Genomic DNA, 27,913 nt, shown 5'->3' with positions numbered 1-27,913 from the left:
CCGACTAAGGTGTGCAGGATTACTTGGAAAGGAAGAGACATTTTGTTGGCAAAATTTACAGGATTTAACAACTGATTAAGTGTGTGTATGTGTATCTGGGGTTTTGGGGGGGGTGCAGTGGGGAAGGCTGTGAAAGAAATTGCAGAGAACTTCTACCTGGATAATTATAAAAACATTGGTGCTATTTAAAAGTTATCAAATAACTTTTTAATACAAAATTCCCTTAATAAAGCTAGAATATAACTTGATTTATACAAACGCAATATCGACAATGTTTTCATGAACACCAAACCATATCAAATAAAGTGAAGAGTATTCGCTAAGCACTTAAGACGCCACGATTCAATTATCTCATTTAACCTTCACATTTAACAAGCTTCTCTTATTAGCCCCATTTTACAGACTTGGAAACTGAGACACAGATTGGTGAAGTAACGTGCCTCGGGTCACGTGTCTGGGACTGGAAACCAGACCATCCGACTCCAGAGACCTGGTCTTCAGTTGCCACATTCCTCTGCCACCAGTATGGCCTCCTCGGAGACATGAAAACCATTATAATCATCATGACTTACCAAAGGAAATGAAACAACCTTCCAAAATTCATCCGAGCCAACATTCTGTGTCGGCTTCTCCTTCACGACACGACCTGAGCACCCACTGTGTGCCAGCCACTATGCTAGGCCCCAGGAAATAAGTTTCCACTCTAAGTTCACGGTCTAGCGTTGGAATCAACTGATAATTAGAAACTCAAAGTACAAGGTACAATGAGCAAACAGGAAGTGCTGTTTCTGCTCAGCATGGAATACACAAAGGGGAGCCGGGTGTTGAGGAGAGACCAAAGTATGTAGGGTCCTGTTTTTCATGCAGATGGTGGAGAAGAGAGAATCTGAAGTCTGGACCTAGCCAGAGGCACTGAGAAGGGCACCCAAGCCACCCGGAGGGTTGGAGAAGGGAGTGGGAGAGAAGGCGACAAGAGAAAGACTTCAAGGAGCTCCTGGTTGCCAAATGACCACGCGTGAGGTAGGAGATACAGAAGGACAGTCTTTGACAGCAAACTAAGGATCTTGAATATAAAGAAGGCTGAGCGCCCAAGAATTGATGCTTTTGAACTGTGACGTTGGAGAAGACTCTTGAGAGTCCCTTGGACCGCAAGGAGATCCAACCAGTCCATCTTAAAGGAAATCAGTCCTGAATATTCACTGGGAGGACTCATGCTGAAGCTGAGACTCCAATACTTTGGCCACCTGATGTGAAGAACTGACTCATTTGAAAAGACCCTGATGCTGGGAAAGACTGAAGGCGGGAGGAGAAGGGGAGGACAGAGGATGAGATGGTTGGATGGCATCAACAACTTAATGGACATGAGTCTGAGTAAACTCCGGGAGTTGGTGATGGACAGGGAGGCCTGGCGGGCTGCAGTTCATGGGGTCACACAGAGTCGGACACGACTGAGCGACTGAACTGGAGTGAAGGATCTTGGTCTCTATTACAAGTCACAGAGAAGCAATGACAGAAACCAAGCAGGGAAACAACATATCAGATGTGTGCTTTACAGCAGCCCACTCACAGCAATGAGGACAGATTTGAAAAAGCCCCATCAAAGACAGAGACAGTAACCCAGGCGGGAGCTAGGTCCAGACTTCAGATTCTCTCTTCTCTGCCATCCGCCTGAAAACCGTGATCTTACATACTTTGGTCTCTCCTCAACAGCCCTCTCTCCTCTGTGTATTCCATGCTTAGCAGAAATGAAAGAGACAGTACTAAAGGTAAGCAGGACAGGTTAAGGCAGGACTCTGACCAGGGCTTAGGAACTTCTGGGAAGTGGGAGTGACCACACTTAATGATGATTCTTAGCTAAGGAATCCTTAGCTAAGTCATGGACAGAGATACACAGAGATGGAAACGGGGGTCAAATATGTTTTAAACATACCAATGGTTTTGCATTTAACATACTGTTGGTGCCAATGGTGACTACTATCCCAGATCAGCATTCACAAAAGTGTGGCAATGACTTGCCTGAATGCGGGGGTCTTCCATGAGCAAACAACTTCTTTGCTGTTCAATTTGGTTCTCTCAGGGTGGCCAAGACTATGAGGTTTAGGAAGCAGCACCCAGCTGACTTTCTATTGCAGTAGTATTCTACACCTGATGTGAAGAGCTGACTCACCGGCAAAGACCTTGAGGCTGGCAAAGACTAACAGCAAGAGGAGAAGGGGATGACAGAGGATGAGATGGTTGGATGGCATCACCGACTCGATGGACATGAGTTTGAGTAAGCTCCAGGAGATAGTGAAGGACAGGGAAGCCTGGCGTGCTGCAGTCCATGGGGTTGCAAAGAGTCGGACATGACTCAGTGACTGAACACCACCACCCGTCTTTCTTAAAGACATCAGTAATCTTCAAAACTCCATAAATAAACCTCTCCAAATCACTGGACTTGCATACATTAAGAAATAAAAGTTTTAGTTTTCATATACTGAGTGAAGAAGAAAAGTCTTCCAAAAGATATGAGCTGAAATAAAATGAAGTTCAAGTTGCAGTTGAACAGGGGAAAAACGTTGGGGTTTTTTTCAATGGTCACAGCCAATCTCCTCTGGGAAAGCTTATGATTAGTAGCATTTATTCTAATGCCAGGACAAGTGAGATTAGAGCGGCAACGTATTGCGTTTTTACTTCTAATTAGAGAGGGATATTGTGAGCTCACATACAGGCTTATGCAGAAATGGTTAAAACAAAAATTCCTACAACTCGTTAACTTCAATTTAGTCACCTGAAATGATGCCAAGAAACTAGCAACTTTCTTAGGACTACTTTCCTAGTAAAAAGTGAATTATGCTGCTCAAATCATATGCTTCAGTTAATCATTTAAAATCTATCTATCAAACAGGAATTTTGAGTACTTTATATGTGCAGGTTCTGACAACCAGAAACATTTGTTCTAACTCATAAACATTTGCCAAAGTAAAGTAGATCTACAAATCCATCAACAATTATGTCAGTGTTACAATAATTATAAATTATCCGAAGCAACCTAATACAGGTTTAGGTTGGATAAAGAAAATTGAAGTAAAAAGTGATGAGATGCATTTCAATTCCTCCCACATACACTGCTAACTACTAACAGAAAGCTTTAAACTTCTACCTGAAGATCCACAGTTGGAGCAACCTGATGGAGGCCCTCCCTTTAGACAGCGCCTGGCACACTGTGACCCGCCCGCCCGCCCTCGCCCCAGACCCGGCTCGCTCCCCGTCATCCATTAAGGCTGACCATACTTTCATATCCCATATTCTTCTCCAGTTTTTCTAATTTGTACCTCCCCCTTTTAAAACATGGAGCGCTTCGTGGATCTGTGTGCCATCCTTACTCAGGGGCCATGCTAATCTTCTCTGCATCATTAGTGAATGTGCTGCCAAAATGATTACACTCTTTTCCTTTATTTGTTTCTTTATCCTTTATTTCTTATTTCTATCCCGCTATCTAAAAAGCACTTCACTTTCTCAGGACTTCCCCAGCGGTCCAGTGGTTAAGAATCCGCCTGGTGACACAGGGGCTGCGGGTTCACTTGATGGTCGGGGGAACAAAGATCCCACACGTCCTGGACGTGCACAGCTAAGCCCGGGCGCCACCGCTATCGAGCACGCGCCCCAGAGTCCAGGAGCCGCAACTGCGGAGGCCCTGGCGCCCTGGAACCCCCGCACCACAACAAGAGGAGCCCGCGCCATGAGAGGCCCAGCGCTGCCACAGGGAAAAAGCCCTCACAGCAACAAAGGTCCAAAATAAATAAATAAACAAAATATTTACTTATTTAAAATAAATAAATAAAATATTTACTTATTTAAAATAAATAAATAAATAAAATATTTACTTATTTAAAATAAATAAAATATTTACTTATTTAAAATAAATAAAATATTTATTTAAAATAAATAAATAAAATATTTACTTATTTAAAATAAGAATTAATAAAATAAACAAATAAAAATTAAATAAAAAACAACACTAGACCAAATGAACTGCTAAAGTTCCTACCGGCTCTAATAATGGATAGTTCTATAAGTCTAAGGATTTACTGAAGTTATTCAAGTGGGGCCAACCAAGGAAAGCCAACAATGGTGTATCACATCCAACAAGAGCAAAGCCCATTAACCTGTCAATCAAGGAGAAACGTCACTGACAGGCACGGTTGCATGGCATCACCAACACAACGGACATGAGTCTGAGTAGGCTCTGGGAGTTGGTGATGGACAGGGAAGCCTGGCATGCAGCACTCCATGGGGGCGCAAAGAGTCAGACACGACTGAGTGACTGAACTGAACTGAATGTAATTTCAAAGTTAGTGAAAAGCTTAGAGAGATTTTCACTTTAAACTACTCTATTAAATACAAAACTAGACTTAAGATATTTATTTAAAGATTACTGAATATTCACTGGAAGGACTGATGCTGGAGCTGAAACTCCAACACTTTGGCCACCCGATGCAAAGGGCTGACTCATTTGAAAAGACCCGGATGCTGGGAAAGACTAAAAGTGGGAGGAGAAGGGGACAACAGAGGATGAGATGGTTGGATGGCATCACCGACTCGATGGACATCAGTTTGAGGAAGCTCTGGGAGACAGTGAAGGACTGGGAAGCCTGGTGTGCTATGGTTCATGAGGTCGCAAAGAGTCAGAGGCACGAGTGGGCAACTGAACAACAAATTCATAATCCTCAACTACAGGAACCAACTCAGCTCAATAAATAAATGTTTTGAACAGAAACTGTTCTCATTGTTTCTTTGCTTACATTATGATTCCCTAGAAGAGGGCATGGCAACCCACTCCAGTATTCTTGCCTGCAGAATCCCAACCACAGAAGCCTGGCAGGCCATGATGCATAGGGTCACAAAGAGACACGACTGAAGCAACTTAGGGTAACTACAACAAAGTTAATGGTTCTCCGCACCAAGCATCATTATTACTCCCAAGAGGGAATCTGGATTAAGTTTACTGCTCATCATTCCATTTATATAAGCGGGATCATTTATCACACAAGATGTTCTAAAATTTACGTTTCTCACTTTATGATTATCAGGACACCTTTCTGTGACAGTACATGTCTGTTTAAAACTTTTCATGAACTATAACATATATACATAAAGCTGCGCAATTAAGTGTGCCACTCAATGAGTTTTCATAGACTAAACACACCCATGTTACCAGAACCAGAGCAAGAAACAAAGGATACCCAACACCCCCAGAAGTCTGCCTTGGGCTCTCCTAGTCAAAACTTTCCATCTGAGGGTAACCAGATTCTGACTTCTCAAAGCACAGTGTAGTTTTGCCTGGTTTTAAACCTACATAAACAGAGTCTCAGAGCATGTGCTTTGGCCCACCACTGGCTATGGATAGATACAGTCTGTTCATTATCACTGCTCTACAGTATTCAATTACATCGTGTCACAATTTGCTAACCCATTCTGTTGCTGGGCATTTGGGTAGCTTCCAGTGGGCGCTATTATGCCTAGGTAAGTTCTACAAACGTTCTAGTACAAGTTACTTGGTGAACACATGTACACACGCCTGCCGGGCACACACCGAGGCACGGAGCTGCTCTGTCATGAGATGCGCACACAGTCCGCGTCAGGAGACACCGCCAGCTTCCCAGTATTCACACTGATTCACGCTCCCACAAGCTGAGTCTGAAGGTTCTGGTTGCTTATATCTGCACAAACACTGGGTATATTTCATCTTTTTGCTTTCATTTCACTTTTCTTTTTTGGTTCTAAATAACTTTTTGGTGTATAATTTACGTGGAATAAACTGCACCCTTTTAAAGTGTAAAACTCAGTGAGTTTGGAAGCTGCACACGCACGCGTGCGCGCGCACACACATACACACACACACGGGAAACTGCCACCACAATCAGGAAACAGTACTGTTACCACCCCCGTTCCCTTGTGACCCTCTGCAGTCCAGCCTTCTCTCTACCCTTTTCCTCTTATCTACTTTGTCATTACAGATTGGTTTGTATCTTCTAGAATTTTACATAGAAATGGAATCATGCAGTACATACTCTTTTGTGTGATTTCACTCAACATAATGATTTTGAAATGTATACATGTTGCTGTATACATGGTTTTGTATGTATGTTCCTTTTTATTAGTGACTAGTCCACTCTATGGATGGTTCACGTTTGCTGATCCATTCGCCTGTTGATGGAGATCTGGGTTCTTTCCACTTGGGGGTATGGTGAATAAAGCTGCTATGAACATTCACATACAAGACTTTTTGTGAACTTGTTTTCATTTCTCCTGAGTAAATAAATACCCAGGAGTAGAATGAGTGGATGGTATGTTTAACTTTATAAGAAACTACCAGTTTTACAAAATGGCTTTGCCATTGCACCTTCCCATCAAGAGTACACAAGAATTCCAGTTGCTCCGTATCTTAGTCAACCCTTAATGTTATCAGTCTTTTAAACTATTTTAATCGGTATATAGTGGTATCTCATTATGATTTTAATTTGCACATCCCCACACCTTAATGTTAATTTCTTTTCTTTTTTTTTTTGCCATTAGTATAACTTATTTTGTGAAGAATCTTTTCAAACATTTTACCAATTTTCTTAAATGAATTATCTCCTTACTGCTATGATGAAATTTAAGAATTCTTTATTTCTTCTTGAAACAAGCAATTTTTTTGTTCTCTTAATGGTGTCTTTCAAAGAGCAAGTTTAAAATTTTGATCAGTCAGCATATAATTTTTTTCTTTGTGATTTTGCTTTCTGTGATCTAAGAAAATTTTTTTGAATTCAAGGTCACAAAACTTTTTCTCCTAAGCTTTCTTTTAGAATTATCTAGTTTTAGCTTTGTGATCTTTGAGTTAATTTTTATGTATGATAATGAGGTATATTTTTTCCCTGTACATGGATACACAGTTACTCTAGCACAATCTGTTGAAAAGATTTTACTTTCCCCATTAAACTGCCTTGGCATCTTTGTCAAGAATGAAATTGACTGGCTTCCCTGGTGGCTCAGTGGTGAAGAATCCGCCAGTCCAGGAAGATTTCACGTGCCCTGGAGCACCTAAGCCCACGCGCCACAACTAGAGAAAGCCCATGTGCAGCAACAAAGACCCAGCACGACCGAAAGTAAATACACAGTGAACGCCCCACACACTCAGGGTCTACTCCTAGACACCAGCTGACCCCGCTGGTGTCCACGTGCATCCCTCTCTCCGACACCACACTGTCCAGTTTACTCAAGATTCACAGTAAGTCTTGACATCAGGTAACGTTAGTCTTCCAAATGTTTCTCTTTTAAAAATCCCTTTGGGAACTTCCCTGGCTATCCAGTGGTTAAGACTCCACATGTTCTCTGCAGGGGGCACAGGTTCAATCCCTGACCTCCCACGCCACCTGACATGGCCAAAAATAAAAAACCTCTCTGCTTTGTTTTGGGTTGTTTACATTTTCATATGGATTTTTTGAATGAATCTCTCAATTTCTACAAGTACCTCTGAGCATTATTTTTGTTGCTGGAACAAGAGATAAATAAGCTTCCTCACTGAACTGCTCGGAGAGTAGAAACAGGAGAGTATGACAGCGGGCCAAGTCTGATGGCATAACAGGCACTCGGTTAGTGTCAGCTTCCTCTCTTCTCCCCTCTCTTGGCCTTTAAATAAACAGGACCCAATCTAGTAATGCCCTAACATTTCACTAGTGGGTCAATGGCCATGGTAAAATTATTACCACACCAAATGACTTTTGTAAGTAAATATTTGTATTTTTACTTGGATTAGATACTGAAATGCACTTGCCAGAAAAAGCAATTCAGCATATTTACTAATAAACTGTTTCAGGCCACATTTTAGGAAAGCATAAAACCACAGCCAGAACAAAAATTCAAATCTGTTTTCGAGTTCCATATAGGGCCTAATTACATTATTCTACAATACTAACAGAAAATCCTCCTCTAGCAAGATCACAGCGTTCCATTGTTCACAATCCTGCCGCAAGTGGAAAAAGGATTCCTGCTTCCAAACATTGTTTAGAAATACATATAACAAACAAAATATGACTACTAATTCAACAACTAACATGTACTAATTTGAAACCAAACCTATAAACAATCAGAAGCCTTTGAAGTATTTCAGTTTAGCCTAACTGATACCACTCCATGCCATGGAGAGGGATCAGTCTGCAAACACAGGCTACCAAAGGGCACTTTCTGGTGGGCCACCAACACTTCGTGGTAACCCACATTTATCAGATGAACTGATACTTAAAGAAAAACAATAATTTGCTTTCTTTTTCCATGACTATCCAATTGCTTCTTTCAGTATATTTTTTAACATTAAAATGGTCTTAAACAATCAACTTAACTACATACACTTTTACTTGATTACCAGATGAACACACAAAACTGCTGATTAATTCTAAGGTAGCTCAGCTGCTAAACCATTTACTGTCCTAAATACTCTCTCAGCATGGAAGGAACAAGGCCAAAACCTATCTTTTCATGAAGATGAAGGATGACACGGCAGTAACTTCCATCTCTGTTGACTGAGCTGCATACAACCAGAGGCAAACCTAAGACATACCAGGAATAAATTAACTGCAAAATGTTACTTGGGCTCGCTCCCCTCCTGCCTCTCCTGATTGTCAACCGCAGCTCCATTCTCCACTTACACGGGTCTGACGTCAGCCCTGGCGACTCCGGCTCGTGAACTGCCACATCAGGTTCTGTAAACATTGCTGCCGCCATCGCCTCTGTCTCCCTCCACTACTCCTGCCCTCATCTTGGATCTGAGCTCCTCTAACCTCTCATCACGTCGATTCTGACATGACTTTGCAATAGTATACTAACCCATCCCCTGCCCTCTCTCTGGCCCTTCCCAATTCATTCTCCTCGTGCTACTGCAGGGCTCTTTCTGAAATCAAACGTTCAACATTTTCTACAGAAACAGAAAACCTATCCTAAAATTCATATGGAATCTCAAGGGACCCTGAATAGCCAAAATAATCTTGAAAAAGAACAAACCAGGAGACATAATTTCTGATTTCAAAGCTTACTACAAAGCTGCGTTGTGTTGTACTTAGACACTCAGTCGTGTCCGACTCTTGCGACCCGGTGGACTGCAGCCTGCCAGGCTCCTCTGTCCATGGGGATTCTCCAGGCAAGAATACTGGAGTGGGTTGCCATGGCCTCCTCCAGGGGATCTTCCCAACCCAGGGATCGAACCCAGGCATCCTGCATTGCAGGCAGATTCTTTACCGTCTGAGCCATCAGAGAAGCCCAAGAATACTGGAGTGGGTAGCCTATCCTTTCTCCAGGGGAAATTCCTGACCCAGGATTTGACCTGGGGTCTCCTGCATTGCAGGCGGATTCCTTACCAGCTGAGCTACCCGGGAAGCCCTACTACAAAGCTACAGTTATAAGAACAGCACAGTCCTGGCCCTAGAAGTCCAGTGCTTAGGATTTAGCACTTTCCCTGATGGGCCTGGGTTCAACCTCTGGTCGAGGAACTAAGATCCCAGAAGTCAAACAGCACAGTAAAAAAACAAAACGACCAACCCAGTGTAGTACTGGCATAAAGACAGATCAATGGACTAGAAAGCCTAGAGATAAACCCCTGCAGGTATGGCCAAGGTTTCCCAGGTGATCCCGTGGTAAAAGAATCCGTCTGCCTACAATGCAAGAGATTCAGGAGACGTGGGTTTGATCCCTGGGTCAGGAAGACGCCCTGAGCAGGAAATGGGAACACATTCCAGTATACCTGCCTGGAAAATTCCATGGACAGAGAAGCCTGAAGGGCTACAGATCACAACAAGAACATAAATGGTCAAATGATTTTTGACAAGGGTGCCAAAACCATTCAGTGAGGAAAGGCCTGTCTTTTCAACACACGGTCCTGGGAAAACTGGATATCCGCACGCAAAAAAAGACAGGACAAAAGTGTCACAACACTGGGTGTGGCAACGATTTCTTGGATATGAAATCATAGAAAAAATATATAAATACACTGGTCTGTGCCTCCAGTTTCTGGCAGAGCTCCTAAATTGCTCAGAACTTCCTGGGTGATAGACACGTCCTTTCCTATAATGAGGCAACTCTTGATGGGCTTCTGCATAGCTTCAAGATGAGGGCTGACCACCAGCAAGTGCAGGCCACCCTTGGAATTTTCAGCCCCACCCCTCAGCCTCCAAGAAGGGGAGAGGGGTTAGAGACTGAGTTAACGATTAATCATGGCTCCGTGATGAAGCGTCTGAAAAACCCGAAAAGTATGGGGTTCTAAAAGCTTCCAGGATGGTGAATACATCTAGGAGGGAGGCACACCCAACTCGACAGAAACAGAAACTCCTGTGCACGGGACCCTTCGGGACCTCTCTTCACCTGGCTGTGCGTTCCTATTCTTTAGTATCCTGGTAATCTGGTGGTGGTGGTTTAGCCGCTAAGTCGTGTCCGACTCTTGTGACCCCATGGACTGTAGCCCTCCAGGCTCCTCTGTCCTTGGCATTTTCCAGGCAAGAATACTGGAGTGGGTTGCCATTTCCTTCTCCAGGGGAGCTTCCTGACCCAGGAATCAAACCCGGCTCTCCTGCATTGCAGGCAGATTTTTTACCACCTGAGTTATGAGGGAAGCCTAGTAAGTAAGCGGTTTTCCCGAGTTCTGTGAGCCATTCTTAACAAGTTATTGATGACTAGGAGGTAAGCACGGGAACCTCTGATTCACAGCCAGTCAAAAGCACCGGTAACAATCTGGACTTGTGACTGGCATCTGAAGCGAGACTCTCAGGGGACGTAAGCCTTGAGCCCGGAGGCTCTGTGCGGTCTTGTTAGTGTCAAAACTGAATTGTGTTATCGAACACCCAGCTAGTGTCAGAGAACAGCCTGGTGTGGAATACCCATACAGCCGACATTAGAAGAACCATGAGTACGAGAGTAGAGGAGAAATAGAGGCGTTTTTTTGCTGCTCAGACACCAAAAGCAGTCAACAAAAACTGACAAACTGGACATCATAAAAACTTTAAAATTTTGTATACCAAAAGGTAAGAGCAGAGCCAAAAGGCATCCCACATACACAGGAGAAAATATGTGCCAATCACAGATCTGATGAGGGATTAATATAAGAATATACAGAGAAATCCTAAATGCAGTAACAACAATTCAAAGATGGACAAAGGACTCAAACAGACATTTCTCCAAAGATACACAAGTGGCCAATAACCACATGAAAAGATGCCCTCGTCATCACTAATTATTAGAGAAACGCAAATCAAAGTTACAGTAAGATACTACACTAAACTGATCATGATGGCTACTATAAAAACTTTTTTAAGGAAAACAAGTATTGCTGAGGATGTGAAGAAACTGGGACTCATGGGCAGTGTTGCTAAGAATACAAAATGGTACAGTCACTGTGGAAAATAGAATGGCAGGTCCTCAAACAATTCAAAATAGAACCGCCACTGCTCTTCAGTCACTGAGTTGTGTCCCACACTTGGAGACCTCAGGGACTTCTCCATCTGCTACTGTCTAGAGTTTGCTCGGATTCACGTTCACTGAGTTGGTGGTGCCACCCAACCATCTCACCCTCTGCTGTCCCTTTCTTCTTTTGCCTTCCATCTTTCCCAGCATGAGGGTCTTTTCCAACGCAACAGCTCTTTGCATCAGGTGGCCAAAGAACTGGAGCTTCAGCTTCAGCATCAGCCCTTCTAATGAATATTCAGGGTTGATTTCCTTTACTAAATGACTGGTTGGATCTCCTTGCAGTCCAAGGGACTCTCAAGAGTCTTCTCCAACATCACAGTTCAAAAGCATCAATTCTTTGGTGCTCAGCCTTCTTTATGGTTCAATTCTCATATCCATATATGTCTACTGGAAAAACCATAGCTGTGACTAGACAGACCTTTGTAGGCAAAGTGATGTCTCTGCTTTTTAATATGCTGTCTACGTTTGTCATTGCTTTCCTTCCAAGGAGCAAGGGTCTTTTAATTTCGTGGCTGCGGTCACCATCTGCAGTGATTCTGGAGCCCAAGAAAATAAAATCTACCACTGTTTCCATTTTTTCCCCCCTATCTATTTGCCATGAAGTGATGGAACTGAATTCCATGATCTTAGTTTTCTGAATATTGAGCTTTAAGCCAGCTTTTTCACTCTTTTCTCTCACCCTCATTAGGAGGCTCTTTAGTTCCTCTTTCTGCCTTTAGAGTGGTATCATCTGCATATCTGAGGTTATTGATACTTCTCCCGGCAATCTTGATTCCAGCTTGTGATTCATCCAGCCTGGCATTTCACATGATGTACGCTGTATAGAAGTTAAATAAGCAGGGTCACAATACACAGCCTTGTCATTCTCCTTTCCCAATTTAGAATCAGACAGTTGTTCTATGTCTGGTTCCAACTGTTGCTTCTTGATCTGCATACAGGTTTTTCAGGAGACAAGCAAGGTGGTTTGGTACTCCCATCTCTTTAAGAAGTTTCCAGTTGTGATCCACATAGTCAAAGGCTTTAGCATAGTCAATGAAGTAGATGTTTTTCTGGAACTTCCTTGCTTTCTCCACGATCCAACAAATGTTGGCAATTCGATCTCTGGTTTCTCTGCCTCTTCAAAACCCGATTTGTACGTGTGGAAGTTCTTGGTTCATGTACTGCTGAATCCTGTCTTGGATGGATTCTGAGCATAGCCTTGCTAGCACGTGAAATGAGTGTGACTGTACACTAGTTTGAACATCCTTTGGCACTGCCCTTCTTTGGGACTGGAATGAAAACTGACCTCTTCCAGTCCTGTGGCCACTGCTGAGCTTTCCAAATTGGCTGACATGTTGAGTGCAGCACTTTAAAGTGAAATGGTCAAAGTGTGAATCGCTCAGTCGTGTCCAACTCTTTGCGACCCCATGGACTGTAGCCTGCCAGGCTCCTCTCTTTCCATGGAATTCTCCCGACAAGAATACTGAGAGGGTAGAAGACATTCCCTTCTCCAGGGGATTTTCCTAACCCAGGGATTGAACCTGGGTCTCTCACACTGCAGGCAGATTCTTTACCATTTGAGCCACCAGGGAAGCCCTTAACGAAATAAGCCAATCTCAAAAAGACAAATGCTGTAGGATTCTAGTTACACGAGGTAATTAAGAGCAGTCAAGATCACAGAGACAGAAAATAGAGTGGTGGTTGCCAGGGGCTGGGCCTGAGAGTGGAGAGTTACTGTTAACTGGGCGGAGTTCCAGTTTCACAAGATGAAGCATTATGGAGACAGATGACGGTGTCGGCTGCACAGCACCGTGAACGTATTTAACACCATCTAATGGTACACTTACAGATGCTTCAGATGGTAAGCTTCACGTTTTTTCTTTAAATTAAAAGTTTTTTATTGAAGGGTAGTTGTGTTAGTTTCAGGTGTACAGCAAAGTGATTCCATTTTATACACGTGTGTGTGTTCAGATTCTTTTCCATTACAGTTACTACAAGATACTGAATATACTTCCCTGTGCCATACAGTAGGACCTCGCTGCTCATACTGTACATAGTGATACGTATATGTGTTAATCTCAAACTCCTAATTTACCTGTCCCATTAGGCGGTAAATCTCATTATATGCATTTTGTCACAATAAAAAAAATGAGGGGAAAACACCTCGCAACATTACGAAGATTAAATGAGATAATGTTACAAGCTTACCACAGTGTGTGGCACACACTAAGTGCTCAGTAAATGGTAGGCATTATCATCATTCCTGGAAGGAGCCAAAGTCTCTCTCTCCTCTGGGGCTTTTCCTGGACAGTTTCTGAGGCCTGAAATACAGACCTCCACCCATTCCGCCCACTGAACACCTACATAGTATGTAAGACTGAACTCCAATGTCACCACCTGCTTTTCATTTTCCTCAGGAAGGGTGGGACTTTCCACTGTTTGGGGACATATACATTAATAATTACTATTATGTATATAAACTGAAATACCGATTGTCAGACTTCCATGCCACCCGCAGTGTTCACATTCAGAGCAAATGTGTTCACTATTTTAAGTTACGATTGCTACCCTTCATTCAATGCCTGCAGCAAGTATTTACCAAGTACAGGTAATGTACCAACCGCTCTGCAAAGGCTACCTCACTTTATCCCTGCTGTAACAACTGCCACTTTATAACTGAGAAAACTAAGACACAGAGAGGTCCTCAATGGTACTTTTATTTCTAATGCAAAAAATCAAGAAAAAGAAAAGGAAAAGTATGTGAAGGCTATCACAGTCCATTAACGGGAAGACATTCTAGGGGCTGCTTATAAATGTCCACAGCTCGCATTTTTCCTTATGCTTAACACACCCGGCCTCCAAGGCCAGCCTTTTTCAGGAAAGTCAGGGTGCTGGGAAACCCCTTTCACAGGCAAGATGTCTCTTTCCTCTCTTGCAGATTTCCCAGCCCACATGTGGACTAGGTACTAGATATTTCTTACTCTGGTCTCACAGTGGGGTGAAATGGTGGGGGAGGAGGAACTACAACCAACGAGACAGCTTTTCAAGACAGGTTAAGGATTCCGCAGGCCTCCAAATGGCCTTCCCCGGTGCCTCAGATGGTAAAGAATCTGCCCGTAATGCAGAAGACCCAGGTTCAATCCCTGAGTCAGGAAGATCCCCTGGAGGAGGAAATGGCAACCCACTCCAGTATTCTTGCCTGGGAAATTCCATGGACAGAGGAGCCTGGCCTCCAAATGCATCATGAAGTGCCGGAAGACTTTCCTCAGAGCTTCCCCCAGCGAATCTGGGGCCCTGGCCCCTGTCACACGGACATCAACGTGGTCACGAGGTCACGGGCTGCCGGCGCAGGGCTTATGTGCTCAAGAGTGAGTTGTAACAGGACTCTGAGGGCAATGACAACGCTTCCATGACTTACACTTTCAGGGCTTAGAAATTCTCAACTTGCAAGGAAGGACCTCCGTAAGTCTCACAACCCTGATTTTTCTCATCTCCTGGAATCTCACTTTCACTGGGCAAGAGAAAATAGACCCTCCTGTCCAGTCCAGAGTGACAAGCACAAAGTGAGGGCGTCAGCCCCGTGCCAGAACTGCTAAGACTCTGATGTAAGCACTATGCATGCCTGCCAGTCTCACCAGCAGAACGGGTATCCATTCATGAGGGCGCACACAAGACTTAACTACTCAGAATGTACAAGAAAAACAAACGGCGCAGCCCGCGAGCCAAGTGCGGAAGAAAACCGGAGCATTCAATAAACCTGGTAAAACTTAAATCCATAAAATTAGCAAAAACTATTGACAATGCATTCACATAAAACCAACGGAACATGCTATTCATAAAACGTAATATTTAATACTCTTCACTCGCTTTTCACTTCCTGCAATGAGGCTCTGGCACTACCGCTTAAACCAACACCACCCTCTCCTTGTTTAAATAAAAAAGTGCTCTCTGGTTTACGTTTCTGCGTTGACTAGTCCCAAATATTTCTAATACTACTTCATTATTACTGACACTAATTTACATGCCCATATGAAATTTTAAAAGTTGGCAAAAGTTCCAAGAGTACAAGCACATGTGATCAAAGTATGAACTGGCAGAAATTCATATGAAATCGACTTTACTTGGACTTTTAAAATTTAAGAGCTGATTCATTCAATTAATAAACATACTGGGTAGCAAGTATGGGCAGAGAATAGAGTCTACAAAATTTTCAGCAATCCATGTCATTCATTTAGCAATAATTATTGTATGTCTCCTGTATGCCAGGGGCTGGGGGTCAACAGTGAACAAAACAGTCTGACTCTCATGAAGCTTACATTCTAGGGTGGGGGGACAATCAAGTAAAGAAGCAGACTGCAAATTTCAGATGGTGATATGAGCTATTAAAAATTAGTGATGCGATGGATAACTAGACAGTGCATATGGGTGGCAGCAGCAGGAGTAAGAATGGAGGCCAAAGGGAAAAGTAAATGTGAGCGGGAGCGAGGGAAAGAAAGGAGTGGGAAAGAAGACAGAAACAGACGTGCCACGAGCAACGCCTGCCGCGCCGGGTACAGGCAGGCGTGCGCTTTGTTTCCGTGATTCAACAGGCTCAATACACCAGGTCAACCATATTAGGAATCTTCTACCCCACACACTCCTATTACACGCAAATAAATAGGTATTTGAAATCCAGAATACGGGAGAAATAAAATTGCTTTCCCTATGATAGGAAAGGGAGGGGGTATTTATAAAAAAAAGTAGCTCTTACTATAGGACAATTTATATGAGAACATCACTCAAGCTTCAGAGTAAATCCCTGAAGAACAGTTTTCTTAAAAAACCTGTGCCTAAAGTACGATCAGTGCAAAGAAACAGAGGAAAATAATAGAAGGGGAAAGACTAGAGAATCTTCAAGAAAACCAGAAATACCAAGAGGACATTTCATGCAAAGATGGGCTCCATAAAGGACAGAAATGGTATGGACCTAACAGAAGCAGAAGATATTAAGAGGTGGCAGGAATACACAGAAGAACTATACAAAAAACATCTTCACGACCCAGATAATCATGATGGTGTGATCACTCACCTAGAGCCAGACATCCTGGAATGTGAAGTCAAGTGGGCCTTAGAAAGCATCACTAGGAACAAAGCTAGTGGAGGTGATGGAATTCCAGTGGAGCTATTTCAAATCCTGAAAGATGATGCTGTGAAAGTGCTACACTCAATATGCCAACAAATTTGGAAAACTCAGCAGTGGCCACAGGACTGGAAAAGGTCAGTTTTCATTCCAATCCCAAAGAAAGGCAATGCCAAAGAATGCTCCAACTACCACACAATTACACTCATCTCACACGCTAGTAAGGTAACGCTAATAAAATAATGCTAGTAAAGTAATGCTCAATATTCTCCAAGCCAGGCTTCAGCAATACCTGAACCGTGAACTTCCTGACGTTCAAGCTGGTTTTAGAAAAGGCAGAGGAACCAGAGATCAAATTGCCAACATCTGCTGGATCATGGAAAAAGCAAGAGAGTTCCAGAAAAACATCTATTTCTGCTTTATTGACTATGCCAAAGCCTTTGACTGTGTGGATCACAATCAACTGTGGAAAATTCTGAAAGAGATGGGAATACCAGACCACCTGACCTGCCTCTTGAGAAACCTATATGCAGATCAGGAAGCAACAGTTAGAACTGGACATGGAACAACAGACTGGTTCCAAATAGGAAAAGGAGTATGTCAAGGCTCTATATTGTCACCCTGCTTATTTAACTTATATGCAGAGTACATCATGAGAAACCCTGGGCTGGAAGAAGCATAAGCTGAAATCAAGATTGCGGGGAGAAATATCAATAACCTCAGATATCCAGATGACACCACCCCTATGGCACAAAGTGAAGAGGAACTCAAAAGCCTCTTGATGAAAGTGAAAGTGGAAAGTGAGAAAGTTGGCTTAAAGCTCAACATTCAGAAAACGAAGATCATGGCATCCGGTCCCATCACTTCATGGGAAATAGATGAGGAAACAGTGGAAACAGTGTCAGACTTTATTTTTGGGGGCTCCAAAATCACTGCAGATGGTGACTGCAGCCATGAAATTAAAAGACGCTTACTCCTTGGAAGGAAGGTTGTGACCAACCTAGATAGCATATTCAAAAGCAGAGACATTACTTTTCTAACAAAGGTCCGTCTAGTCAAGGCTATGGTTTTTCCTGTGGTCATGTATGGATGTGAGAGTTGGACTGTGAAGAAGGCTGAGTGCCAAAGAATTGATGCTTTTGAACTGTGGTTTGGAGAAGACTCTTGAGAGTCCCTTGGACTGCAAGGAGATCCAACCAGTCCATTCTGAAGGAGATCAGCCCTGGGATTTCTTTGGAAGGAATGATGCTAAAGCTGAAACTCCAGTACTTTGGCCACCTCATGCGAACAGTTGACAAACTGGAAAAGACTCTGATGCTGGGAGGGATTGGGGGCAGGAGGAGAAGGGGATGACAGAGGATGAGATGGCTGGATGGCATCACTGACTCGATGGACATGAGTCTGAGTGAACTTCGGGAGTTGGTGATGGACAGAGAGGCCTGGCGTGCTGCAATTCATGGGGTTGCAAAGAGTCAGACACGACTGAGCGACTGAACTGAACTGAAAGTACATGCTTACGAAAGCTCTTTAACTCAGCTGTACAATATCTAGGCTACACATGAGCAATGGAAACAGTCATTTTTCACTCTGCTGCTGCTAAGTCGCTTCAGTCCTGTCCGACTCTGTGCGACCCCATAGACGGCAGCCCACCAGGCTCCCCCGTCCCTGGGATTCTCCAGGCAAGAACACTGGAGTGGGTTGCCACTGCCTTCTCCAATGCATGGAAGTGAAAAGTCAAAGTGAAGTTGCTCAGTCCTGTTCAACTCCTAGTGACCCCATGGACTGCAGCCCACCAGGCTCCTCCGTCCATGGGATTCTCCAGGCAAGTGTACTGGAGTAGTGTGTCATTGCCTTCTCCGATTTTTCACTCTACCCTGTGTAAACAGCTGGTGGAAACCTGCAGCACAGCACAGGGAGCTCGCTGGGGGCTCTGTGGGGACCCGGCGGTGGGGCTGGGGGGAAGGGAGGGGCAGGAGGGCGGGGATACAAGCACATGTACAGCTGATGAGCTTCACTGTAAAGCAGACACGAATGCAACACTGTAAAGCAATTATACTCCAATTAAAAACAGATAAAAGCAACAACAGTTCATGGCAAAAAATAATAATAATAATAATAAAACATTCATTTTTCAGCAAACCAGTGGGAAAAGACTGAAAACACTTAGGTAGAAGGAGCCAAACAGAGCAGTGCTCACCAAGGGAGCTGTCCTTCACCGTGACCTCCCTTCAGGCCCTTTCAAGGCAGAAAATACGAAAGTATCCACATGCAGCTGAGAGCCTGCCTTGGCCCTTCTTCCCTACCTACGTCTTCCACCAAACCTCTATCTTATGGCAGGCTGCCATTCCCTGAGTCTCCATCTACATTTTGAAGTATCAGAAAAGCAGGCAGCCAAAGAGGTTTCAAGAGTTCTATAATCTCACTGCCTATAGGAATAAAAACTAAAACACTCATGACAGAAGAGCGTTCATCCCCCAGTCTCAATCCTCTTAGACGGAAGCCTCCCAGAATTACACTTCCACTCTGCATTTCTCATATACCCTTACTTGAAGTCCATTACTTAAGGGATAGCTCCTCAAAATCTGAACTCAGCTTCTCCCTCAAAATTAAAAACCTCTTCAAGGGGCTTCCCTGGTGGCTCAGTGGTAAAGAGTCCGTCCGCCAGCGCAGGAGACGTGGGTTCAACCCCTGATCCAGGAAGGCTCCACCTGCCGCAAAGCAACTCAGGGCCTGCGCCACAACTACTGCGCCTGCGCTCTAGAGCCTGAGCCCACGTGCCGAAACTGACGCCCGCAGGCCCTAGAGCCCGGCTCAGCAGGAGGAACCACTGCAGGAGACCCGCACACCGCAGCTAGAGAGCAGCCCCTGCTCACCGCAACCAGGGAGAAGCCTACGTAGCAATAAAACCCTGCGCAGCCAAAAACACACAAGTAAAATCTTTAAAAAAAAAAAAAAAGAAAGAAAGAAAAAAAACCCTCTCAACCTCATCATTCTCAAACAAATCCAACCATGTAAGCAGAAAAACCCCCAAAATCATGAGCTTTTCTTCCCCCTCCAGTCTCTCTCCTGCCACCTCACACGGTCAGTTACTAAGACCCAGATGTAACTGACTGGAATGAGGTGCACATGCACCCCTCCTGCTTTTCTTCCAATTTCTGATCAATGACATCAACCAAGTTCTAACCTTGGAGTCATCCTTATTATAAGAAACAGAATGTGACAAAGTTAACCCAGTTGGAGAGAAGATAAAGAAAACAGCATTTATTAAGTTCCTGGTATGTACCTGGCACTGTGATGGCCTAGGAGGTGGGTATTACTATCTCCATTCCATAAATGGAGGGAAAAGTTCGTGAAGTTTCTCAAATACACCCACTCCTTTCTGGTCTAACAGTTCAGACTTTTCACTTCACATTCGCAGCCTTTTCTACTCCTGATTTGCTCTGTATAAAACACTGCCAGAACAATCATAGCAAAATTCCATTCACATCACATCAGTTCCCTGTTAAGGGCAGTGAAATGCCTTCTGCTTCTCTGCTTGCCCACTGGCTGGCCCGCAGCTCAGCATGTATGTGTTAACTAGCTCACAGTCCCCCACCAGCCTCACCTTACTGAGCCCTGGGAGCAGAAAGTAACAGATTTTAAAGACAGAGGTGGTGAATATGCAGAATGCATGTGAAAAAGCCAAAGGCAACTCAAAACACTTCAAGAAAAAGTAGAATCTCCCTAAGATATTTCACAGTTCTGACTCCACTCAAGCCAGCCTTCTTTAGGGAGGAGTGGGTGCTAAAATCGGAACACCAGGGTGCTAACCCCAGCTCCTCACTTCTAGCCACTTAACCTCTCCCTGCCTCAGTTTCCTCCTCCATAAAAGTTTAACCAGCCTTTGCTCAAGTTCTTCCACTCTCCCTAACTATCCAAGTTATTATCCAAAGCTCTGCTAAAGGCCCATTTCTCCCAACCTACCACTGCACTTACCTGATTCATAATAACAGCTCTACAGCAAAGAATTGGAATAATTCATTTTAATCTTCATCTGTAATTACATATCACCATGCTTCACTTGGGCTTCCCTTGTGGCTCAGCTGGTAAAGGATCCGCCTGCAATGCGGGAGACCTGGGTTCGATCCCTGGGTTGGGAAGATCCCCTTGAGAAGGGAAAGGCTCCCTACTCCAGTGTTCTGGCCTGGAGAATTCCACGAACTGTATAGTACACGGGGTCGAAAAGACTCAGACACAGCTGAGCGTCACTTCATGCTTCATTTAATTATTCCACCTGTGTGCCCCACCCCCACGTCCCACTCATGAATGACACACACTCCTCACCGCCTCAGGTGATCATCAGTGTGTGTGCACGCTCAGTCAGGTCAACTCTGTGATCCCGTGGACCGTCGCCCGCCAGGCTCCTCTGTCCATGGGATTGTCCAGGCAAGAATACTGGAGTGGGCTGCCATTTCCTCCTCCAGGGGATCTCCCCAACCCAGTGATCAAACCCATGTCTCCTGCATCTCCTACGTCGGCAGGCAGATTCTTTACCACTGAGCCACCTGAGAAGCCTGATCATCAGTGGCATAATACTAACATCAACAATTATTACTATCGCTATTTGCTGACTACATAGTAAGTGCCAGGCATTGTGCAAATATCTTGTATACTTTTCTGTCCTTCAACATTCAGCAACCTTTTAGGTAAATCTGTCTCTTAATCCCCATTTCACAGTTAAGCCTCTACATAAACTCACTCATTTAATTCTCAAAACAACTCTGTAAGACAGTAATAATATTATGGCCAATTTACTCAATACAAATTAGGAAGCAGGCACAGAGAGGTTAAATAACTTGCCCCAAATCACACAGCTGGTAAGTGGTGAACTGAAAGCTGTGATAAATTCACTTACTGACTCATTCTCAACATTTTTTATTAAGCACTCTTCTGGGGGCTGAAGCTACAACAGTGAATGAACCAGGAAACATCCCTGCTTACAGTTTTATTTCTTTTCCAATATTTTCATTCAATAGCACAATCCTAAATCCTCTTAAATACTCTTTAAGATTTTCATACAAAAATATCGAATTCAGGTAATAAAAGTATTGAAGAAAAGCATGGGACGTGAAGCCAAAATACCTCGGTTAAATTCCCAACTTTGCCATTGATTAGGCCCTGATCAATGGGCTTTCCTCATAGCTCAGTTGGTAAAGATTCTGCCTGCAATGCAGAAGACCGGGTTTCAATATCTCTGTCAGGAAAACCCCCTGGAGGAGGGCATGGCAACCCATTCCAGTGTTCTTGCCTGGGAAATCCCATGGACAGAGGAGCCTGGTGGGCTACAGTTCATGGGGTCACAAAGAGTCGGACACGACTGAGCAATTAAACCACCACCAGGCCCTGATCAAATTCCTTCACTTAAGCTGCACACTGAGCACAGAGTCTAGCACTTAGCAAAAGAGTTCTCCTCTCCCCTCCCAGCACTGACTTCACAGTCTGTGTCGTCATGGAGCACATGTTAAAAGGCTACACCAGGTGACAAGACGGGCTCAAAAGGGACCACTCAGCCTCTTAACTTTTCAAGTCAATTCTCCTTCCAGATGACCAGCACTAATGTCTCTGCTTTCAGGCCTCAAACTACTATGAGGCTGATAAATCAGGTTCCAAGTCCCAACCAGTCCATCCTAAAGGAAATTGGTCCTGAATATTCACTGGAAGGACTGATGCTGAAGCTGAAACTCCAATACTTTGGCCACCTGATGCAAAGAACTGACTCCTTATTCAGACCCTGATGCTGGGAAAGATTGAAGGCGGGAGAAGGGGACCACAGAGAATGAGATGGTTGGATGGCATCACCAACTCGATGGACATGCGTCTGAGTAAACTCCGGGAGTTGGCAATGGACAGGGAGGCCTGGCGTGCTGCAGTCCACGGGGTCGCGAAGAGTCGGACTGAACTGAACTCCCCTCCGAGCACTGACTTCACGGAGCGCATGTTAAAAGGCTGCACGAGTTACACGTCGGGCTCACAAAGGACCAATCGGCTTCTTAATTTTCCAAGTCGATTCTCCTTCCAGATGAACAGCACCAATGTCCCCGCTTTCAGGCCTCAAACTACTCCGAGGCTGATAAATCAGGTTCCAAGTCGGGAATGGCAGCGACCCACGTGAGGCCTGGCAGAATCTATAAAAGGCTTGCAGATGACCTTCTCGGCAGGCACTTTTGATTCAGCAGGGGAGGAACGTGGCCTCAGAGAGCCGTGACCCCAGGGAGAACCCCCAGCCCCTGGCCCCTGTGCCCCCTGCACACGCCGCTTCCACTCGCAGAGCCCGGCAACTCTCCGGCCGCCTGCCGACGCGACCCCGGCTTCTTCGGGGCTGCTGCAGCTGCACCCCTCCCACTTCGGGCAGCGCCCCCAGGCTCCTATGGCCCGTGTCCCCCAGCCCGCTCAAGTGACCAGGGCCCCGGGGGCCCCGAGCCCCGGCCTGAGTGGCTGGAACAGGCCGCACGGCCTGACCTCTCACCCGCCGAGTGGACCTCTCACGGGGCTTCTCCTCCACCCTCCCAGTCAGCGGGCCCTAGAGCCGACGACTCGGCTCCCGGCGGCGCCCGCCGGACACGACGAGGAGCCCCTCACCTATCTTCACGACGGCGTCCGCCAAGCACCGGTCCCACTTCCGGCCGAGCTCTGACTCCGACATGTTCCCCCGCCAGCAGCAGCCGCTCCAGCTTTCCGGACCGTCGGGCCCCGCGCTCAGAGCCCCTCCCCCACCGCCCCCAGGCAAGTCTCGCGATAGCCAGCCGCCTGTCCCAAGTCCGGAAGGCCCACGGCGCCGGCCCACCAGATATCGCGAGATGATCTGACTACTTCCGTTCTTTCCTTTTTTTTTTTTTTTTCCAGTTGGTCGTCAAGGTGACGGGTGGCGGAAGCCTGAGGTGACCCTGACCTTGGAGCTGCGCCTACCTAAGGGTTGCGAGGCAGACAGGTTTCCTAGGCGGCATCCAGAGCCTGTCTGGGAAGGTTCCTTTCACTACACCAGCTCCCGACTCTGGCCTTGGAAATTCCACAGGGCGAGTGAGGGCACCGCGCTAGGGTCTCTTCATTGGTCGCCTCACCTTGGCTTTTTTCTCCTCCCGCGTTCCCTCATTTATTGCCGTGGAACTCCCGCCGTCACCTCTGACCGCAGAAATTGCCCAGGCAAAGGCCACTTATTGCCAAGCCACAGACGCCTGTGACCTCTGTACGGCATTGGACGCAGCCGCTTTCTCGTTCTTGATCCTCCTTGTCGCTGCCTTCTCTATTCATTTGGCTCCCAGGACACCAGTCTGCTAAATCTCCTCTGACTCTTCTCTTCAGAGGACCGTTGCCGGTTGCTTCCTCTCCCAGCTGCTTGGAGTGTTGGTTCATTGGATTGCCGTCTATCCTCTTTACATATTCTCCCTAAGTAATTGCAAGCATTGCTAAATTCTGTCTCCTAGTCAACCTTCCTATTCATAATTCAGCCTCTTCGCCGGGGTCCTTTAGTTTTCCCTTCCCGTTTCCTTCCTCTAGCCTACCAACAAATACAGATTTGATCCTTTTATTCCTCTTACGGGGCTTCCCTGGTGGTTCAGGTGGTAAAGAATCTGCCTGCAGTGGGAGAAACCCAGGTTGGATCTCTGGGTCGAGAAGATCCCCTGGAGAAGGGAATGTCTACCTACTCCCAGTAGCCTTGCCTGGAGAATTCCATGGACAGAGGAGTCTGGCGGGCCACAGTCCATAGGATCGCAAAGAGTCAGACACGACCGAGCGACTAACGCTTTTCATTTCATTCCTCTGATTAGAAGCTGTCAATGACCCCTGTTCATCTACTGGTTATATTCAAGCTTCAGTGAGTTCACTTTAGGAAACCTGCACTAAGAACCTAGAGACCCCCTTCATTCACTAATGCAGCCCGGAGCCACTGTCCACCTCCCTCCTGCGGCAGGAGCTCACCTGACACATGGAGCCTCCACATTGCACTGGAACACCTGTTTATAGATATTTGTATCTGCCACTAAAACTGGAAGCTCCTTAAAGGCTTGAGTTGCCCCTTGCTCATCTGCACACTCCCAATTCAGAGCACAAGGCCTTGGACAGTAGGATCTTCTAAGAAATATTTTTTGAGCTGAATTGAATTCATTCACTCATTTCCTTATTCATTCGTTCTTGGCATCCTTAACAGCAGAACTGTTTTAGTAGTCCTTGCTGTGACAGGGCCCCTTCTTTCAGGAAGCCTCCTTCCATGACCTCTCTTCATCCAGTCCTCATTTGAGCAGCATATCAGATTGTGTGGTAATTGTTTGTGTGACTCGGATGTGACTGTGAGCTCCTTGAGAATGGGGCCTGTGTCATTTCCTTATCCCTGATGACCAGAAGAGAGCCTAGTATATATTGATTTTCAATAACTGCTTTTTGAATGGATACAAGAATGAATAGGTAAATGATTGATTGAGTTAGAGGAAACAAAGTCTCTGTTCTGGGGGAACTTTACAGTGCGGTATTTGTGTTGAGAAAGAAAAGGAAAATTAACTTCACCGCATCCCTATGATGTGTCACAGATGGCACCAGGCAACGCATGTAATTTCATTTATCCTCACAGCAAGTGATTTTAGTATGTTAAGTTTCAAAGATTTGGAAACTGAGTCTCAGAGACGTTAGGTAACGTGGAAGATGCACAAGGCTCTGCATTGTGTAGATTTAGAAACTGACAGACGCATTTATTGGATTCAGGAGGGTTGTAAACTTTTGTAGAAGGCAGAGAGCAAATTACGAAAGCAATCAGAGGCAGATGGTAGAGCGTGAATTCTGGAGCCAGGCTGTCTGGGTTCAGATTCCAGCTTTTTCCTGGTTTGTATCTGTTATTCTCTTTCCAGGTTCCTCTCCCAATATGATGCTTTGCTCACTGCCCTATCCGCAGCGCTAGAACCGCATGTGACACATAGTGTGTGTTTGATGAATAGATGTTGGTTGAATGAATAAAATAAATGAAGGCTCTGGAGTTTTTATAGTTTTTGGAGAAAAAAGATCAATACAAGTGGGGAAAAATTTTTTTTAGGAACATCACTACAAAAAAACCTCAGCAATACACTCAATATAAATTTAGTTCTACTCAAAATGATTAAAAATAGATTTCTCAATGCTGGAGCAGGGAGTTACAAACATGGAAAAAGCTTGAAAAAAATTTTTTTGCTGTTGGATTGGAACTAAGAGTCTCAGTATGAATTCATTGTATTTAATAGAGAGAGCGTGGTCTAGTGGTTAAGTATCGGTCTTGCAGTGCAAGGATCGCTGGTTGGGGAACTAACATCCCACTTGCCATGGAGCAGCTAAGCCCTTGTGCCATAACTAGAGGATCCTCGCCCCGCACTGAAGATCTCGTGTGCCACAGCCAAGACCAGACACAGCAGAATAAATATGTTTTTAAAATAGAGATAGATATAAAAGTGTGTGTTTCCTGATCCTGTGTGTTTCCCAACCCTGTCTGCTGAGAGGGCCTAAAAACAATGATACACCAATAGCAGTAAGCAAGCCTAGATCTTGGCTTCTAAATACCATTCTCTATTTAAAGAACCCAGGTCACCTTGGAAAAATAACCAAGGCTTCAGGGTTCAAGCGGGAAAATTCCAGATGACCCTGGAATCTGTTCTTGTATCACAAAGTAAGGAAGTCATCAAAGGATGTTAGTGTCATGTCCAAATAGTTTAGCAACTACAAACTGCCTAAAGAATTGCTTGGTTCCTAATTGGAACTCTTTGTACAAGCTATTACCATCATAGAACTTCTCCCAGTTGTGTGGGGCAAATTTCACAAAGATAGAAGTTTGCCTTTCAAATTGGTAAAGACAGTCTTGTCTTAGAGCAATTTCACAGTAAGAGAGCCAATTCCTTTTTACATTGAATAGAAAAAAACGTGGAAAAAAAGTTGGGTAGATTTTAACCTCAACTGTTTAATCAACTAAACATAAGCTCTTTGTTTGGTTTACTAGGTTGTAAATCCAGTTTCATTAACAACACAAACTAAAACATTTTATAGCACAGCACCTGCATAAATAAAAGTCTTTTATATTCCTGTATTTTTTTTTTGCAGTTCCCCTTCAAGTAAAGACTAATTCCTCTCTTAAAGGGCGATTTGCATTTTTTGTTTCATATATTTCTTCTCTAAGAAGGGTCTTCCTGGAGAAGGAAATGGCAACCCACGCCAGTATTCTTGCCTGGAGAATCCCATGGACAGAGGAGCCTGGCGGGCTACAGTCCATGGGTGCAAAGAGTCAAGCTACTTGGCAACTAAACCACCGCCACCACCAAGAGAGCGCTTGTATCGCTTTGCCCCTTCTGTAATACCTTCAAAGTCAAAAAAGCTACTAAGTAGCTTCCTCATTTGGTTCCAAAACCCAGGTGCTGTCCTCCCCACTTTCTCTTTTAAAACACATGTATGTGTGAAATATAACAAGCATACAGAAAAGCGCTGACAGCATAAATATACTGTAACACATTATTGTAAGAACAACTCTACTAGCAACCCACTGCAGTGTTCTTGCCTGGAGAATCCCAGGGACAGGGGAGTCTGGTGGGCTGCCGTCTTTGGGGTCGCACAGAGTCGGACACGACTGAAGCGACTTAGCAGCAGCAGCAGCACCTCAGAGGCCCTCTCTCTGGTGTGTCTTTTGCCAGGTCATATCCCCTCCTTCGCAGCCAGCATAACTACTATTCTGACTTCTATGTTATTCTTCCCTGCCAACCACCCAGGCCCCACCAAGCATGTGGGATCTTAGTTCCCCAACCAGGGATTGAACCTATGACGCCTGCAGAGTCTTAACCACTGGACCACCAGGGAAGTCCCTCCTTGCTTTTAAGTGATGTAGTCTGATTGCTGCTGCTGCTAAGTCGCTTCAGTCGTGTCCAGCTCTGTGTGACCCCATAGACGGCAGCCACCAGGCTCCCCCGTCCCTAGGATTCTCCAGGCAAGAACACTGGAGTGGGGTGCCATTTCCTTCTCCAATGCAGGAAAGTGAAAAGTGAAAGGGAAGTCGCTCAGTCGTGTCCGACTCTTAGCGACCCCATGGACTGCAGCCTTCCAGGCTCCTCCATCCATGGGATTTTCCAGGCAAAGTACTGGAGTGGGGTGCCATTGCCTTCTCCGTAGTCTGATTAGGCATCCTTAAACAATGTGATTTAATTTTGCCTAGTTTTGAACTTTACACAAATAAAATTATACAGTCTGTATTCTTTTGCTCATTATTTATCCATGTTATTGTATGTATAGCCCATTCTCAATTCATTGCTATATCAGTTCAGTTCAGTTCAGTCGCTCAGTCGTGTCCGACTCTTTGCGACCCCATGA

At 44.9% G+C, this 27,913-nt stretch overlaps 1 protein-coding gene and 1 pseudogene across 1 annotated transcript in view; both read right to left on the bottom strand.

The window, feature by feature from the left end:
- MICOS10 (mitochondrial contact site and cristae organizing system subunit 10) overlaps positions 1-23,307 on the bottom strand; it is a 38,058-nt gene extending 14,751 nt beyond the window's left edge. Inside the window, exon 1 of the mRNA XM_086325912.1 lies at positions 23,189-23,307. Within this exon, the coding sequence (XP_086182038.1) occupies positions 23,189-23,252 (64 nt within the window). The 5' untranslated portion in view covers positions 23,253-23,307. The remainder of the gene's footprint in view (positions 1-23,188) is intronic.
- On the bottom strand, positions 3,325-3,423 carry LOC147377281 (U6 spliceosomal RNA; annotated as a pseudogene).
- Positions 23,308-27,913: the final 4,606 nt, after the last annotated feature.

The sequence above is a fragment of the Bos grunniens genome, chromosome 2 (assembly GCF_055505025.1).
Source record: "Bos grunniens cultivar Pamir isolate PY7600 chromosome 2, Bosgru_T2T1.0, whole genome shotgun sequence".
NCBI classification, from domain to species: Eukaryota; Metazoa; Chordata; class Mammalia; order Artiodactyla; family Bovidae; genus Bos; species Bos grunniens.
This window is presented reverse-complemented; position numbering and strand designations above follow the sequence as displayed.